The 18,659-nt window shown below is 34.3% G+C and overlaps 1 protein-coding gene across 1 annotated transcript; it reads right to left on the bottom strand.

Annotated features, from left to right (window-relative positions):
• Positions 1-5,697: 5,697 nt before the first annotated feature.
• LOC129232255 (leukocyte elastase inhibitor-like) lies at positions 5,698-12,674 on the bottom strand. The gene is made up of 2 exons (XM_054866462.1): positions 12,525-12,674; positions 5,698-7,229 (listed from the first exon to the last, which is right to left on the bottom strand). The coding sequence occupies exon 2, from the start codon at positions 7,219-7,221 to the stop codon at positions 5,956-5,958; it is 1,266 nt and encodes a 421-aa protein (XP_054722437.1). The 5' UTR covers positions 7,222-7,229; positions 12,525-12,674; the 3' UTR covers positions 5,698-5,955.
• Between the last annotated feature and the right edge of the window lie 5,985 nt (positions 12,675-18,659).

The following is an 18,659-nucleotide window of genomic DNA, read 5'->3' as shown; positions in this document are numbered from 1 at the left end:
TAAATAATATTGTTCAACTTTTTATTCCTCATTCAAAGTGTTTTCTCTTTCTAAAATAAATTGTAAATATTTACATCTAAGAAGTAAAGTGTTCAAATTTCATCTGTTTTTCTCATTTTTTACAATCTCTGTTTTAGGTTCATAATTAGTAACTGTTTTTTCATAGCATTGAGAATAAACTGTCCCATAAAACACTCCAAAAATCAAACACAGTGTGTAGTCTTTTGAATATTAGCAACGCTGGTGTGTGTGGGGGGGGGGCATTCTAGTGTCCCGGTTGAACATTTCAGAAGTCTGGCAGGCCTACTCTTACTATAATGCTCATATTTAGTAAGTCAGCCAGAGAGCAGTCCAATATCATTCGGTTCTATAACATTTACAGTAGCTTCTTTATTTGGTGAATACTGTAAAAGCACTTTTTCGCGAGACTTGAATTTTCGCGTATTTTTGATTTTCAATTGGCGGTTATCGCTAATTCATATACTTTTTTTTTTTGTTAGTCAAGCTCTATCCAGGGCCGCGCCGTCCCTATGTGCAAGGTCGTGCGGCGCACGACGGCGCCAGAGTCAGGAAGGCGCCGAGCTCTACCAATAAAAAATGCTCCAAATGAAAGGAAAAATCTTCAACCAAAAAAATAAAATTGGACTTTTCATTACATCTATAAAAGTAGCGGTGAAATTATACTGCTTATTAAAACAAGCAATTCTCCTTGCTGCCTATCTATAAGGAAAAATTATTGCCTTGTTGTGTCTAAATATGCTATTTGCACTGAAAACACATGATGCTAATTAATGCCTGTATTCATGTGTGGAGCCATGAATATCTATAATTTCACAAGGTTGAGCATACGAAGCAACGCAAAAAATTTGCTATTCCTCATTTTGGTTCTTGCGGAGAATATGGTATATTATAATTCCTGCAATATGTCTTTTTTGTGATTGTTAGCTATTGTTCTTGGTATATTCACTGCATCATGTTATCGTACATTAAAAAATATGGTAAATGCATTTGCATATTATTTACCGGTGCGTAATATATACATATATTGTAGACAATAATTTAGAGTAACTTTTTAGTTCCGAAAAGTAACGACTTGACCATAAATACTCAATTCCACCACTCCCCCCTCCCCTCCTTTTTCTTCAACTATTTGTGCATTAAATTAAAGAAAGAGCTTTGGACAATGTGTTTGTTTTAGATATTGAATTTAATGCCGATTAACGATTTTAGAATTATTCGTTTCACCGGTAAATTTCAGTTTCAGATTTTGAAGTGGAATATCCTCTACAATATTATGATTCAATTTAGGAATATATTCTGCACCCTCCTGTTCCGTGGTGCAACCTGAAGGGGTAGGGGTCCACAAGGCACCCCTCTGGTTGCACCGCCCCGTGCCCCCTCTTGTCCAGAATGCTTAGTTGAATACTTTTCAAAAATATTTACTATTGGGGGAGGGGGGGGGGGACGCGTCTTTGGAAAACAAAGAGATTTCAATAAGAAAAAATTAATGATGTTGGGGTAAAACTTTATTATTTTTTTAAAAACCTAATACTTTTAAAATGAAATCTTCGAGTTAAAAATTCTCAATAGTTTAAGCTAATTAGTAAGCTACTCCTCCTCCGTCCTATTTCTTTTTTTTTCTATTGATCGCCTGAAAATAAGAAAGTTTTCAAAATGCAACTCCCTCGAATCCCATCCTCGCTAAAAGCATTACGGAGCATCTCAAATTCGTTTCCTGATCCTCATTTTCGGAAAATTTAGTGAAAGCTCACGAATACGAAACAACATCGCTTGAAAATCACTTAAAATTGCGTTTTTAGAGCTTCAATTTCGAAAGATTGCCGGCCCTAATGTTACCAAATATGGTCTTACAATCACGTTTTTAAGACTTCAATTTCGAAAAATATTCGGGCAAGGGATTCCGAACCTCCTCCTCTTAAAAAATAAAAAATTACGATTTTCAAAGATGATTTACGAAAACTTTAAGTTAGAATAACCTCTGCACCAATTTCTCTTAATGTCATAGAATACTGCTTAGGTTTTTGGGACTTTAATTTTGAAAAATTTTGCGGGGGAGCTCCAAAATTCCTTTATTGTAAAAATCTTCAAAATTGTCTAAAATTGTGTTTTTGGAAGTTCAATTTCGAAACATTGAAGGGGAGAAAAGGAATCGATTTCTATCTATAGAAAAAAAAGGATCTGGTAGAATCTCAGAGTTCCATCCCTTATTCTAACGTTAATAAATATGACTTATAATTACGTTTTAAAGCTTCAACTTCTATAAATTCCCGCGGAGCCCCTTGTACCTCCCCCCCCCCACACATAATACCAGCAAAGACCGTCTAAAATGGCGTTTTTCAAACGACAAGTTTCAAAGTTTTTCCGGGAAGAACCCCCGGACCCCTCTTATTAAAAGATATATATATATATATTTTTCAGTTTGTGCTCCCCTCCCTAAAACTATATTCTAGTTGCGCCACTGCTCCTGTTGTCATGTTTTGACAGGCTTAAAAGTTTATTAATTGTTCATCGCTTACAGATAAGATAGATATTCAAAGTGGCTTTAACTTAGATATTTAAATATTTTCTTCCTCCAAAACACATTAATAGCAATTCAGAGGAGCTTCTGAACTCGGATTAATTTCGAGATATAAAGTAAAAACGTACACTGTATTGCGAAATTAAATATTCAGACATTTATTTTGTATAAACTAAATTCCAAACGTATTTTTTTTTTTTTTCGTTTTATATTTGTCTACAAAATTTCCCTTCTGGTGTCCACTATATTTTCCTCGAACGCCAGAGCATAAAGGCGCTCAAAAGACATTTGCACGACGGCGTCGATCAGGCTTGGCGCGGCCCTGGCTCTATCCAACACAAATATTGGCGAAATACGAAAATTATAATGGCAAACAAACTAATGGCGTCAAACAGAACGTATGGCGTCATAATGATATGCTCGTATTTTTTTATGAATCTTACTTATCATTGAATCCGCTGATGTGTACTTGTGTAAAATTTGCGACAGCCAAATTCGTTTGAAAATTGATTTTTTTTTTTAAGTTTATTTTTTTCCGGAAATCGTTACAAGCTACTATTTTTTTTATATCGAACTACTCACTACACTACTTTTTTAAGTACTGCGCTACATTACAAACTACTAAAAAATGTAACAATTACAGTAGCATCGCTACTTCCAACCACTGATTAGAAGCTAAAGCAAAGGAGGTGACAGAACGATCTACTCGTTTTCATTTGCTTTCTTTCATTTCAGAACGTTTATTTCTAATTTGGGCGTGATTCAAAAAGCTAGATATTTTGGGTTGTTATAGGCGAAAAAGCTTGAAGAATCTTCTGGTTTCATATGTTCCAATTTGGCTGATTTAAAGTGAATGCTATTGCAAAAGAAGTTTTTGTACAACAAAATAATGCAAAATGTAACAGTTTGCACCATATACAACGAATTTATGTTACAATGAACAAAAACTGGAAAAAGTGTGTCCAAACATTGCACAAATAGGAAGCAGGGTTCGTTGTTTTAAATCAAGTGATTAAAAAACGAGCTGATGTGTGCATCACATGACTTCCTTTTACACCAATTTAATGCTATTTCCCTATTATTGCAATTTTAATGGGATTCTCTCTCTAACTCTTTAAATATCACTAGCAATGGCCACATTGAAAGCAGATTTAAAAAAAAAAAAAAAATCGCCAAATTTTTCGCCAAGTTGGCGACAAAACTTGGCAACCAAAAGACTGGCGATATATCGCCAAGTGACCGCCAAATTATAACACCACTTGAGTTTGCATCGAAATTAACAATGATTTCCCCCCAAAAAGGTGCAAAAGACCCCTTTAGAAACACCCGAATGCAACCAAAATAGGAGGTGCACAACTAGACCCTACTACGAGTCTATGTACCAAATTTCAACTTTCTAGGACATACCATTTTTGAGTTATGCGAGATACATACGCACATACGCACATACACACATACGCACATACATACAGACGTCACGAGAAAAGTCGTTGTAATTACCTCGGTGATGGTCAAAATGGATATTTCGCGTGTCTATACATTCTTAGGCACTTTTCCGCATGTGGTCGAATCGAAAAAAAAACTCAACATTCATTTGGGGGTGAGCAAAATGGAAATTAAGGGCGATTTTTGAGTGAAAATTTTTTCGCGAATACAATACTTCCTTTTTTGTAAAAGGAAGTAAAAAAAGCATTGACTGAAACCAGTTGATTTTATTCGTATAAATTAATTTTGCATTTTTAGAATGTGTTGCTCTAAATTTAACTACACTGCATTATACCATCTTAACGTCAACTGGCAAAACTACATAGATCCCTCTTTCTGTCTGTGACAGATTTTCAGACTCTTGCAATATTGCTTTTTCTCCCAAATTACAGTTCAGAACAAAATAAAAATTTGCAGTTTTTCTTATACACCATAAAACAAAATCATATCTTACCTTAACATTATAACGTATTTAGAAATCATTAAAAATTGCTGAATATTTAGAGAACGTGTTCTAATTTCAAGAGTAAGCTGAATATTGGATAGGCGACGAGTTGTAATCGTTCGCAAATTGAAATATCATTCGCAAATTTGCAAATTTGAAACCGGCCTAGCAGCGATCGTTCAGTGTGATTCTGTAAAAACAATTTATTTGCGAACGATCCCTCACGATTCGTCGCCTATCCAAGAATTACTGAAAATCGGCTCATTCGATTTCTAATATCTTTCTAAATTTTTAAGATACTGAACTGGATTTTTTTTATGCGTTAAAAGAACTGTTCATGTTTATAATTATGAAGATTATAAATTGCTATTGTTTGCGCATGCGCAGAGAAAACTTAATTGCTTTAAACGTTCATTTTTCATCAAATTTTCAATTTTTTTTTAAACTTTAATTTTTAGTAATATGTTCATCTTGTATGCTGTTAAATATTCGGAAAGTTTGGCAAGGGGTGACGGAAAAGCCTGCGTGTTATGAGTCAAAATCCCTCAAAGAAAATTTATTTTTGAAAGAAATACTTATATCTTCGTGAATATAGGTGATACTGTCGCGTAAATATAAAAATATATTCTACGTAGTTCGTAAACTTATTTCTGACATTTATTTTATTCCCAGCTATTGACGATGAAGTATGATAAAATAACATTTTCTGTTTTCTCAATTTGTCGCTGGTCCCCTAAATGCATGATTTACTTTTTATTGAAAAATGACAGCTGGAGCATACTTTTTATGTGACAAAAGTTACAGAACAATTGACCTCTTATTTATTGAGAAATCCACAATAATGTGAATATATGAAAGTGTTTCAATACTTTTGGTGATAGTGTATATGTCGCTTAATTTAAAAATTTATTTTGTGAATTATTGAGTAAAATTTCTTTGAATTCATAAATTATTCATATATTTTCTTGTTATTAAGTATGTTAATATTAACAAAAAAAAAAAAAAGAAAGAAAGAAAGAAAAGTTAATTTTTTTTTTTTTTTTGAAACTTCTATGTTTTTCAAACCTTATGGTCCTCAAAGGGTAAATGAGGAAATGAAGCAAAAGCATTCAAACCTTCATCAAATATGAATTCAAAAGAAACTGTACAAGATTGCTGTTCTAAAGAATATGAAATTAATTTCATAATTATTCTTGGATATTCATGAAATATTTAAAATAAAACAATATTTACAGAAAAAGTTTTATTCTCTTTGGCAATCCGAGATTTTATTTATTTTTTCGTCATCAGCTGCCCACGTTCAAATGACATTTAGTATGCTACAAATGTTGTAAAAGTCTCAAAAGTATAGGAAAGTATCCAAGCATAAAAGCACTTCGAATGAATAATACTGCAGTTTCAAATGACTTTGAAAAATGTAAAATGATGTGCGAGACATTGGTAATGTTCATTTTCAAATGTGTAATGATCTCTACTGAACAAAAAATCATTCTTTATCGACTTCAGATGGGTTTTGAACGGTTCCAATGAAGAGAATTACATTACTTATACTATCACGAATAAAGAACACGAATGGATAGTCAGCATTGAAGGTTGCTGGCCCAAGAGGCCTTGCACTTCGTGAAGTTATGACAGCTGTTGCAGCAGCAGCTTCTGTTCCCTTTTCATCAACTTTAACAAATGCCTTATGCAAGACAGAGTCGACAGTGAACTCTCTTAGCCCAGTGAATCCTGACAAGTCGACTCTTCTGGGATCAAACAGGGATCGAAGCCCCATCTTGTTGAGGACTGATGAAAGTTCAAATGTATCTTCGACTTTGAACTTGGGGACATAAGCCACAACCTCTCTTGGATACATGTCGGCTAAAAGATTTCGTAGACGGTTAGGAGTCAGATTGTATGCTAGATCACGTACTCCGCGGTAACGATTTTTCGGTAGAAGAATAGTCATGCTCAAGGTGTTGCCAGTATAAGGAAGGTCAAGGGCATAACAGTTCAATTCTTCGCTTTTTCCATAAAGAAATCTACCTCTAGTTTGCATCATGTTTACGAATATTTCTTTCCTCTCTGCTGTTGTGAATCGGCGACGAGCTGTCTTCAACTCGTTGAAAGGCTGGAGCCAAGATTCTTTGAAATAGACGGCATTGGCAATGATCATTTTAGTGAGAGAACTAATTCCGTTGGAAGGAATTAGATCCTTAATTTTGTCGTTGGTTTCTTTCTCAACCCATGCATTAATCGCTTCTCTCGCAGCTTCGGGATTGTTTTCAAAGTCGACGAAAGCGATCTCGCTTCGAATCATTTCTTCTATGCAGTCTTTGAAACGAGTATTTTCTTGGAAGTAAACCCGATTTGCTGAAGACAAACTTCCGGACTCTGGTCGATATTGGTCGAAGCTTTGTATGCTTTTGAATGCACCCCAAGTAGTAAATTTATCTAAATTATGAATGCCCAGAACACTTCTCATTTCGTTTTCTGTAACACCTTTTGCTCCCATGTAAGTGACGATTAATGATGACCAAATGCTGAATGGACTGAAAAACATTCCACTGGGATGCTTGTCAACTGCGTTGTCTGTCTGTAGAGTACGGAACAAGTCGAAGCTGAAATGGGCGCTGCCATCTAGAAGATTGCGAGTGGCTGCTCCGATATTAGTCTCATTGACTGCGATGTCATTCGCACTTATGCATTGGCTGTTGACTGTCATCAGTGAGCACAAAAGAGACAGAACTACGAAGTTGTGAAATGTCATTTTGAATTCTAGAAGAAGAAAAATATGATTAAACCATGCAGCTTTATCTAATGAAAAAGTATTTTCTATTGGTAATCGTGCATTTACACCTGATTAATATTGCTTTTAATGCAAAAAATAGTGCAAAGTTGTGCCTTTTAAAAAAATCTATTGACTATAACAGAGGTTACCAAACTGGGTGCCGTGGCCCCCTGGGACGCCGCAATAAGAAGCGTGGGGTTCGACCAAGTATTATAAATATACAGGGTGTCCGAAAAATCTTCGACATATTTTAAAAATTTATAGAAAAGCACAAAACCGTCGTTTCAATATGCGGTTTGCACCATAATACTTCATAGGTGCAAGAATTTTTTAACATTGTAAAAAAAGGAGAAAAGAAAAAATATAACTGTAAGTAATCACTCTATCGTCACAGTAAGAATTTGTTTTTCTTACTGTGACTATCGTCACAGTAAGAATTTGTTTTTCTTACTGTGACGATCCAGCCGTCATTGTAAATTAGGGGAAACTAGGGAGACTTGACCCAATTTTTAAGTTTATATTTTCCTTTTTTTTTTTTTTGTAGAATAGTTAGAACGAAATAAAAAATATGCATAAATAGTTTGTCATTTTGCACAATAGTATGGCTAAAAGTAATAGCTTAAATATAAATACAAATGGTACAAAAATTATAGTTCTCACGTCTGCATATAGGTCAAGTGTCCTTAGATCTAGGGAGACTTGACCCAACACTTACAGAGACATGACCCACCTTCATGAATGTAAGAAAACGCATAGATACTGAAATCAAAAACGCAGGTTTAATGTTTTTTTTTTTTGCTCCAATAAGTAATACTTGAAGTGAATGAAAAAATGTCTACTCTTTAGGTGAAGTGTTACACATTTTTTAAAAATTAATCTTACTCTACATTGGCAGAAAAGCAGAAATCTAATTCAAAACTTTATCAGCTCAGACCTAAACAATATTTCAGCTATTTTAATAAGTAACAATTCATTAGGTTTAAAATTACTAGCATTTCAGTTATTTATCAAATAAAAACAGTTTATTAGACCAAAATATTTTAGATATTCATTAAGTACTAATAATAATAATAATAAATAAATAAATAAAAAACAGGCCTTCATATTTACAATACTACAGATATTACTTAAATAAAATAAAATCATTGCGCCTAAATCACAATGTTTTAGCTATTAATAAACAAAAATTCATTGAAAAAACATCAAATTATTCTTCGGGCCAAGTCCTCCTAGTTAGCTTGGGTCAAAGCTGCCTAGGGAACTTTCTTTTGTTTACCTTAATTTTTTAGCAACTTAAATTAAAGTTATATAAAACGACTGCATTTCAATATATAGCTAGAAAGGTGACTAAAACATGTATACTTTTAAGATTTATTTCCCTCAAAACTGGAGGTTAAAACTCAACAAATTCCAAAATCTTCCAAATTTACTTGAAAGGTGCAGAATCATTTAACATTAAATTTCTTGAAAACCATTGATAATTTATGAATAGTTTCGCCCTGCAAAATTCTGTTGTGTGATTGGTCAACCAATAATATATCTAAAAGGTTTCCGTAAGTATAATTTTCATGGAAAAAATCCCCATGGCTCAAGTCTCCTTATGGGTCAAACCTCCCAAGTTTCCCCTACTTATAATTACACTTTTTTCTTTTCTCTTTCTTTTTTTTTTACGATGTCAAAAAAAAAAAAAAAAAAAAAATCTTGAACCTGTGAATTATTATTGCGCAAACCGCTTATTGATTCGCCAATTTGTTGCTTTTAATGAATTTTAAAATGTGTCAAGGACTTTTCGGTCACCCTGTATATTTAAAAACAGCAGTTTCCACGAAATGTGATCGCACTTAGCTTTATCAATCTCCTATTGTTGTCAAAATCACTTGGTACCGAGTTTTTCCATTCATTTTTTAAAAATAATCCCTTAATGATCGATTAAATTGATCGTTACATCATTTAATGTTATCAGTTTTTGAATCGGGTTTCTGTTGAAACGATCGGAAACTGCTTCGCCTTATCAAGATTTAACAAAAAAAAAAAAACACCTGGAAACTAAAAATCGATAGAAAATCCTTCAGATATGACATCTGAGGAGTTCGAGTCATGAATAGAAATTGGTCAAAATATCACTGGAGCTTTAACATTCATATAATCAAACGTTTCCCCGACTGTGATAGAAAATTAAACGGATGATAAAGCTGATGAGTCGGATGAAGAAAGCCTTAAATGTTGTGCCACTTCTCACAAATGCTGAAGTGGGGAATGCATTGAAAAGGTTGAGTGCTCAGATCAGGAACTGGAGGGAGCAAGTCCAATCATTGGCTGAGGCAAAGATCTCAAGTCACATGGTTCAACTTCGACAAATGGGAGACACATTTTACGTAAAACGAGTGGAAGAAACCTGATTTCTTCCAACACCTTAGTTTCAAATATATCATGTGACTTGGGATCCTTACTTCAAGAATTGAAGACTTCACACTCATCACCTTTTATTCCTTCTCAATGGTTGAGGCGTGGTGTACAAGACGCCTCTATTGATTTAAAAAAAAAAAAAAAACATGATTACCAACAATTTCAAATAAGCGTCTGAAAAATTATCTACTACAATCAGCAATAAATGGTGCTTTAAAATTAAGTAAAATTTGTATTTTTGACGGAAGTATACAGTGCATAAATATAGGGTAGGTTCATTCATTTTATTTTGATGCTATGTGTGGCTTAAACAGGTAAATTGATCTAGTTTGGAGATTCGTTTTTTGTTTTCAAAATCTTTGTGTCCCAATGTGATCACATTAAGCAGATACACCTGTAATAAAGATCAAGTAGAATGCCGTGAGAAAGTTCTAATTGATCTTCAGAGGTAACTGTTTTCTGAATTTAAACAACTTCTATGCGCCGGAAATTATGTAAAATGTTTTAGCATTTCGCATTCTCTTACTTTTGCTTCTAATTTGTGCTTTAAATTGTGCATTTGGAAAATACCGGTTGCTTTGTTGCATACTTAGATTGTATGGGAATATGGGGAAAAGTAAAATAGCAGGGCACAGTAAAATGGTGAAATATTTTCGTTTTTCGCGCCACCTATCTGCTAATATTTTAACTACGTAGTAGCACATGAAGTCTACTCCAGTCAGGAAAAAAATACCTCTGACGATAAAAGCATATAAGAAAGGCAATTTTCAAAAGTTGAGTCATGTTGTAATATTTTGTAGTAAAAAATAATAAATGATTCTTATTATAAACATTTAAAATATTTATTTAAACCTAATATTCGACGTAGTACCTATTTAGTTAATATTAACCTTATTTGTATTTTGAATGTTTTACATTATTAGATAAGTACATGCGGAGCAAAGTGGAATATTTTATTTCCTTCACTCATTCAATCATTTACTAAATTACTTACGTATTTATTTATTAAACAATCCCTTCATTTATTAATTCACTTATTTAGCTATTCATTCCCTTATTCATTCACTCTTTTATTCACTCATTTATTTTTCTTCATATATGAATTAATTTATTTACTTAATTTTTCGTTTTTTTTTTTTTTTTTTCAGCATCTTTCCATTCATAAACCTTAAATTTTCTGATTCATTTGATCAAAAATTCATTTTATAATCGAAGAGAAAATCTTTCACTAAAAAAATAATTTGTCTTCCTTTTTGTCCCATAAAAAAAGCGCAAATTTTCCACTGTTTTTTCTCCCCTTTGATGGGACAAATTTTCTGCCAAAAGTCAAAAATAATGTAGAAATGCAAGTTTTATGAAAAATACAATGTTCTTTCTTTATGTACTGTAATTTTCAAAACAAATTTTCATTTTTATCATTTCCAAAAAGCTCAGTCATTTAAACTATTTCAATTTGCCCCACATTCCCCCACAATTTTCAATTTTTTCTTGATTCCACCGACTTGAATACAATAATGCAAAAAAGAAATGTCAGAAAATTCATGGCATTCTTAATTGCATACGGACTTTTTTAAAAATCAATAAATAAAAATATGGTTGCCGTAATTTCTTTGAAGCAGTACATGTTCAAGGTTTCTTAATGCCGTTTTTTAAATAATGGGCTATTAAGGGCGGAACGGCTGAATGTTGGAATGGACAACTGTCTTTCGAATGGTATTCAAATGACAGTTTAATGATGGGCAGCAATTTCTTCTCACGCGTGCGAATTTTTAACGTCATAACACATTGTTTTCTGTGTCACCTTGAGTTTTAGTTTTTACATCTCGAAAGGGAAAACCTTTTTTGCAATGCATCGTGCTAAAATTTCCATGATCGACGTGGTGAAATAATACACTTTAGGATATAATTACGTGGACGATACGTTTTCAGAAATTTGCTTTGTAAATTGAAAACCTGCAATTTGAATTTGCATTTCTTTTTAAAAATAGCAATTAATAACAATCGTTGTACGAATACTCGAATATCGAAAGCTATCCTTATATTTTTTCAATACTAATTACTAACGGAAGAGAATAATCCTTCAATAATTTGTAACATACTGAACTATTGATGTGCTCAGAAAAGTTTTTTTTTTTTTTTTTTGAGCAATCACGATTACTCATTGTTTTCATTTGACTGTTTTTGGCGTTCCTATGATTTTACTTTCCCGCCAGCACCCTCTGCAGCATCACCGTCGACCGGCTCCTCACGATGCTGCTCCTCTAGCGAAAGCCGTCTCGAGGTTGCGTCCATATCCTACACTTACACACACACGCGCATACATACACACACACACATGTATACATACATACACCTACACACACAAACACATACAACACACGCATACATACAGACATCTACACATACACACACACAAACACATACTCACACATGCATACAGACATACAAACGCATACACACATGCATACAGACACACAAACACATACACACAACTACCCATACACTCATGCCTGGACACAAACACACATGCTTACTGCTTACATACAGACACACACACTCTTGATTGCGAAAAACATAATTTGAATTCAAGATGTCAAAATTCAAAATAATATTTTTTTTTTCAATTAGAATTTGTTCTTTTTCACAAAATACATACTTTTACACATATTTTACACGAGATAAAAATGCAACATTAATTTCGAACTTCAAATTATATCTCATATTAAAATTACAACACATGCAGCTTTAAAAGATAAACATTCTTCACATTTCTTTTTTAAAAAAAAGGAAGAAGAAAGAAAAAAATATTTCTTATTCTTATAATATTTCTTTTTCCAGCAATTTTCCTCTTTCTTAAGAAAAGTACTTATCCTTACCTTTCGCTTATTAGAAAAAGAAACTGAGTCACTTCTAAACCTTGACCACTACAGAACTATCTCGCGTGAAATCCATCGGCGCACTGGAGAAAACCATGGCACGATGTTCGCGGCCGGGAATTCTGCATTCTACTGATTGTGGTGTGTGTGCGAATTACCCGAGAGCTTTATCTTCTTTCCCGCAGTGAAAGGATTTCCTCCTGTCTGACGCATGCGATTATCACAATTCTACAATTAACAAAGCAGTGTGCGTTTCAACATTTAACCAAAAAGAGTATTTAAGGTGCTTTTTTTTTCAGGCACTGTTTTTAAGTTATTTGAGTTATTTTTGAATAAAAAAAAAATAGAAATTCGTATTTTCGTCTATTATTGATATTTACTACTTAAAACGCTTAACTCGCAGTGGAAAATGGGCAGAGTTAACGCACGGCGCCTGTGCCTTAATCTGGCCCCTAATTACATCAACAAACAATTGTATTCAGATTTGGGCAAGCGATTATATGCCAGGGGTGCTCACCCTGCCTTCCCCCTAAGAGCAAGGGTGCATCCCCCTAAATATCACAAAGACCCCTCCCCCCACCCAAAGCAAGAGCCCCAGAAAAAGGGAAAAATACTCTTAAAACCCTCCCCTCCTCCGGTAAAAAATTCAATGGCGCAGTCTGCGCCTTGACCCATTCTAGGTGGGCGCTTTAAGCTGTAAATGCTTAAAAACCATGAAATATTACAAACGCACACCGTAAGAAATTCCAAAACTTCAATGGTTACTTCTGGACAAAAAAAAAAAAAAAGTTACCGGATTTCAGAGGTTTACACCTACACCAGTTTCCTGTGAAAAACAAGTTTTTTTTTTTTTTTTTTTTTTTTGCGAAAAAGTTTTCTGAATCGCAACAAGCTCCATAAATGCCAGTTTTACATTGTGGTGAAAACCATTTTCAGTTACCAGTATAAAAATATATTAGGCTTCTTTATTAGGTTTTTCTTCCTTCAGCTTAGATACGGCCCCTCTGGATTGACTGAGACCCAATCAAGGGCAAACTGCAGTATATTGCCAGATATTGTAGCTTTGATGGAGTTGCTTGCAATTCCGTCTTAGCTTTGGCCATATTTGCTTAAGGAGCTTTCCTGGCATATTGGAAAGATGCCAAGCTACACACATATATGTTTTCACACAAGATTCCCGAGTTAATTCAGATGCTTAACTGGCTTTGATTGGGAAGGTTTATGAATTTTTCAGAAAGGTTCCAGGTTAATTTCAAAAAGTTTACTAACTTTTAGCGGGAAACTTTACTAGTTTATGTTATTGGCAGAAATTAGGCACATTAGCTGTCCGTTTTTTCCAGGAACACGTTTCGGATTTATTTTTTTTTTTAAACTGTAGAAAGTTTTTTTTTTTTTTTTAAATGGCGCCATTACTTCAAAAGAATACAAGTATAACTCTGAAATAAAAATCTCTTCAGATTACAATACATTTTTGACTCATAATTCTCTTATTTAAGGAAATATTCTTCTTTATTTCGTGAGTAACGGAATTGACACATTAAGGGACGTTCAAAATGTTCTTCCTGATTATTCGTAGCAAATTACATAAAGAGAGAGAGCGCATTGTAATTGGCGGATGCAAATTCGACTTCGTTTCCTTTCAACATCGGTCACAGTTACCATCCCGGGAATAGAAAAGTGCGTAGTGAAATGAATGGGAAGGAGAAAATGTCTTTATTCATGTGTTGAATGAACTTATTGTGTCCACAATGTCCGAAAACAATGTATTAGTGTTTACAATTTATGTAATACGGTCAATGATTTCATTCAAATGTTTGTAACGCTTTGATAGGTACACTTTTACTTTGTTATTATTGTTCACAAAACACATGGATTTGCGCTTGTATCATAATGTTCTTAAGTACACGTTGATTCCATTCATTTACAAATCGCAGGTTAGGGATAATTATGTTATTTATTTTTTTGTTATTGTTGTTAGTTTTTAGATCATTTTTCTTTATCAACTAGGCGATATACTGAGAAAGAATTTATATATTTTAAATTCCAATGTATCTCCATTTTATATATATATTCTTTTTACTTTTTCAATGTCTCTTACGTGAGAGATAACCGTTTTACGATTTTAATTCTTCACATCCCACTTAAACTCCACCAGTCACTGATGCACCTTTCTTACGGTAAACTAGTATTCACAAAAAAGCTCTAATTCTTTTACATTTCCAATAATTCCTGTATATGAGAGCAAATCATATTTTAATAATAAATTTTTCACAAACAGAAATAAATACAGTAGACCCTCGTTTTACGCGGATTTATTTTACGCGGTTTCGATTATACGCGGTTTAGATTTGACACCTTTATTTTATTTTACGCAGCTGAGTTTCGGTTTTACGCGGATGCGGCAATGCAAACAGATACAATTTTCCTCTCTTTCAAAATCCAAACTCCCCTAAAGATTGCAGATTACGCGTAATCAACTGCATTTTGGCATGATAATAATGGAGCTTGGGCCACTGGAGACATTTTATGCGATTGGTTCCAGATCTCTATCCCGAAGTAAAGTTATTAAACTCACACAATTCAGAACTCACTGGAAGAAGAGCTTTTATGAGTTAATACCGACCGAGGTGACGCACAAACAAAAGAAATATGCATAACCGAGGAATTTGGGGGGGGGGGGATTCTTTGAAGAGCACCTCTTTCCCGGGTACCGAACTAACTTGTATCAACTTGCACAGCTATAAATTCTGAGGGGCTCCTGAACTTTGCAAAACGGCAATTTTGTACGTACGATTGAAAAGTCACTTTGAGTTTCATGATCTCTAGTAATATATTTTGCTCTTTCGCTCAGAGCCTAAGACTTTTTGCTTTAACATAAACTCTTATATCTTTTGTTCTAATTAATTGAGAAAATTTTGACAAGCTTTTTTTGACGCAGAAAAATAATTTTCTTTCGAACGAAACATCCCTTTAATAGGCAATTTGTGTGAAATTTTAGCCAAAGGCGCCCATATAGGGGGGCAAGAGGGATCTCAAGCCCCCCTTTAGAAATGAGAACTTCCTTGCTTTTAGTGCTTTTTTATTTGCAGAAAAGCATGACAATTTCTTTTCCAGCCATTAATGAATAAGTTATTAAAAATGTCACGTTTTTAATATCTCTAATCTGCACTGAAGTCGGTTTCCATGGCGAAAATATTCTGCTAAACCATGGGGAAAATTTTTGTGCCCCCCCCCTTAAAATTTTGCACATGGGCGCCCTTGATTTTAGCTTAAAAAATGAATTTGCAAAAAAACTAATTCGAATTTTTGTTTTTAAAACCCCAGGTGCAAACTCCCAGTTCTCGAAGTAATTTTGTACAAAATTTCAAGGCTGCAGAACGCAGTCCTGGACGCAGACCCGCCACAGACTTCCTTTCACAATTTCTTTAACCTTACTTTTTACTTCCTTTTACAAAAAAGGAAATATTGTATTCGCAAAAAAATTTCACTCAAAAATCGGCCTTAATTTCCATTTTGTTCACCCCCCTATTGAATGTTTTGTTTTGTTTTTTTTTTTTTTCGCCCCCGACCACATGTGGATATATGCCTAGGAACGTACAGACACCCGACATATCCATTTTGACGATCTCTAAGTTAATTACAGTGAGTTTTCTCGTGACGACGTCCGTATGTGCGAATGTACGTATATGAGTATGTGCGTATATATCTCGCAGAACTCAACAGCAGTATGTCCTAGAAAGTTGAAATTTGGTACGTAGGCTCCTAGTGGGGTCTGTGCACCGTTCCTTTTGGTTGCATTGGGATGTTTCTAAGGGGGTCTTTTACACTTTTTTGGGGTGTTAATTTCAATTCTAACTCAAGTGGTGTCATAATTTGTCAAACACTTAGCGATGTATCGCCAAGCTTTTGGCCGCCAAGTTTTGTCGCCAACTTGGCGATAAATTTGGCGATTTGTTTTCTTAAAATTTTAAATCTGGTTTTAATTCGGCCAGTATTGGTGATATTTCAAGAGTTAACCTCTGAATCACATTAAAACTGCCAATAATGGGGAATATAAATCTGTGTAAAACGTTTTTTTGCTTCGGTGGTTTGCAAGAAACTAGGGGTGAAAATATTTAGTTTCCTTACTTACTCCAAGGCGCTATTATCATTAAATTGACGTAAAAAGAAGTCATGTGATTCAGCTCGTTTTTTAAGAAATAGAGAAAATAAAGTGAAACATTTTATTTTTTTTTAATTATTATTATAATTATTATTTTTCTATTGCTGTGGAAATACTCTTCATTGCCACTCGTTTTCACTATTATAAATTCATCTTTATACATTAAGGGCTACCTCTGTCCGGATGTCCCGGGGTAAACTTCGTAAACTACTGGACGGATTTTAACCATTTTTTCACCATAGATAGCTACATTATCAGGGAACAACTTAGGCTGTAATTTATTGCTAAAAAAAACTTAGTTTAAAAACGTCGTGATCGAAAACAGTAAATGTCATGTAATTTCCACATCAAATGATTAAAAATTAAACCCATTGTTTTAAAAATTCGTTGCCTTGCAACAGCAATATTAAAAGTAATCCATAATGCAAATTTTGAATCAATGCTTCTCCGGAGCAAAACATGAGTCTAAAATCATTTAAACATTTGGAAACTCATTTTTAGCACACTTAGGGAAACATAGCAGAGAGCATTTTTTTTTTTTTCTTTTTGTGTGTGTTCGTTTACTATTTAATTAAATAAGGCGCACGGGTTTTTTAGTGATCTTTGTTTTTGTTAGATATATTTTAGAAATTCTTCAAATTTTATTTATGCTTCAATTTGCGCTTTCGTTTCTAAATGAATACCCGTTCGTTCTTTATACTTGTTGCTGTTTTACTTTTATGGGTAAGGAAGAAGCTCAATTTTTAATCACGTCAAAGCGGTGAGTTTTGAGTTCTTTCAGTTAAGACAGAAAACAAAAGAAAGTAGCGATTGTTTCTCAATCGCTACTTTCAGTTCTACTCTACTTGTTCTCATTCTTCTACGTGTTCATCGCTACTTCTACAATCAGTTGCCGTTCCCGGGCAACGCCGGGTATTTTTGCTAGTTTAATATATAAAGTCGGAGTGACACTTCACACTCCCCTCACATTATGTGCTCTCAGAGTTTACGCCACACATATAAAGTTGATCATGATTCCAGGATTAAAATTTTCATTGGCGTTCCAGTCCTAAAAAATACACGAATTTGCCCCTAATGTGTACACAACACAGCCATTCACACGGCACATGTCTACACAGCCATTTATATAGCACATATCTACACAGGCGCCGTCTGCCTTGTCTAGTGGTCAGAGAAGTCTGACTCCGACAGGAAGGACCGGGTTCGAATCCCGGATCGGGCATGGACGTACTTTCCCTCTCTTGTCCTTTCTTTGTGTAAATGTGTTGTTGTGTTGTGAATGACTGCCTACCCTATAAACGGGTCCTTATGGCGTGTGTGTGATGTAGAAGTCGAACTTCACACCAAATTACGGTGCAGTTGGAAAAGTGAAGCAGCGCAGCCCAAATTGCCAGCCTAGCTGGCACACGACAACAATAACAACATATCTACACAAGCGAAACTTTCTCATCGCTTAAAAATTAATGAATAAATCAATGGCGCCGGTAATTATACGGACCAGCGCATGCATTAATAGACAAATAACGGAACTGCATAGACAACATGTCATATTCATCCGTTTATTCGACTTGCTTTTTCTTGTCTTTCGCATAATAAAGAATCATATAAGTATGGTATTTACGCGATTACCTTTCAACTTAGACCTCTTACATAGATCTTTTTCCTGTTCTACTATTAAAACTCTTATATAGCTTGACCACGAAGAGAAGGCGGGGTGACCTTAAAGCAAAAGCATCATTTGTATCGTTTGTAATAGGTTGATTGTTATTATTTTGTAATAGATAGGATCCGTGAGAACGACTCTTACTTTTAGGTGCTTTATGGCTGATTCTACCTATTACAAATGATACAAAATGAGGTTTCGCTTCAAGGTCATCCGCCTTCTCTTCGCGGTCAAGCTTTACCATGCCTTTCTGATTTTCCCATCAACGTTGAAAAAGCTGGGTTAAAACTCATAATGTACATACAGTAGA

Source organism: Uloborus diversus, unplaced genomic scaffold (genome assembly GCF_026930045.1).
Source record: "Uloborus diversus isolate 005 unplaced genomic scaffold, Udiv.v.3.1 scaffold_1121, whole genome shotgun sequence".
Classification (NCBI taxonomy): domain Eukaryota; kingdom Metazoa; phylum Arthropoda; class Arachnida; order Araneae; family Uloboridae; genus Uloborus; species Uloborus diversus.
Note: the sequence above shows the minus strand (reverse complement) of the source record. Positions and strands in the feature narration are given on the sequence as shown.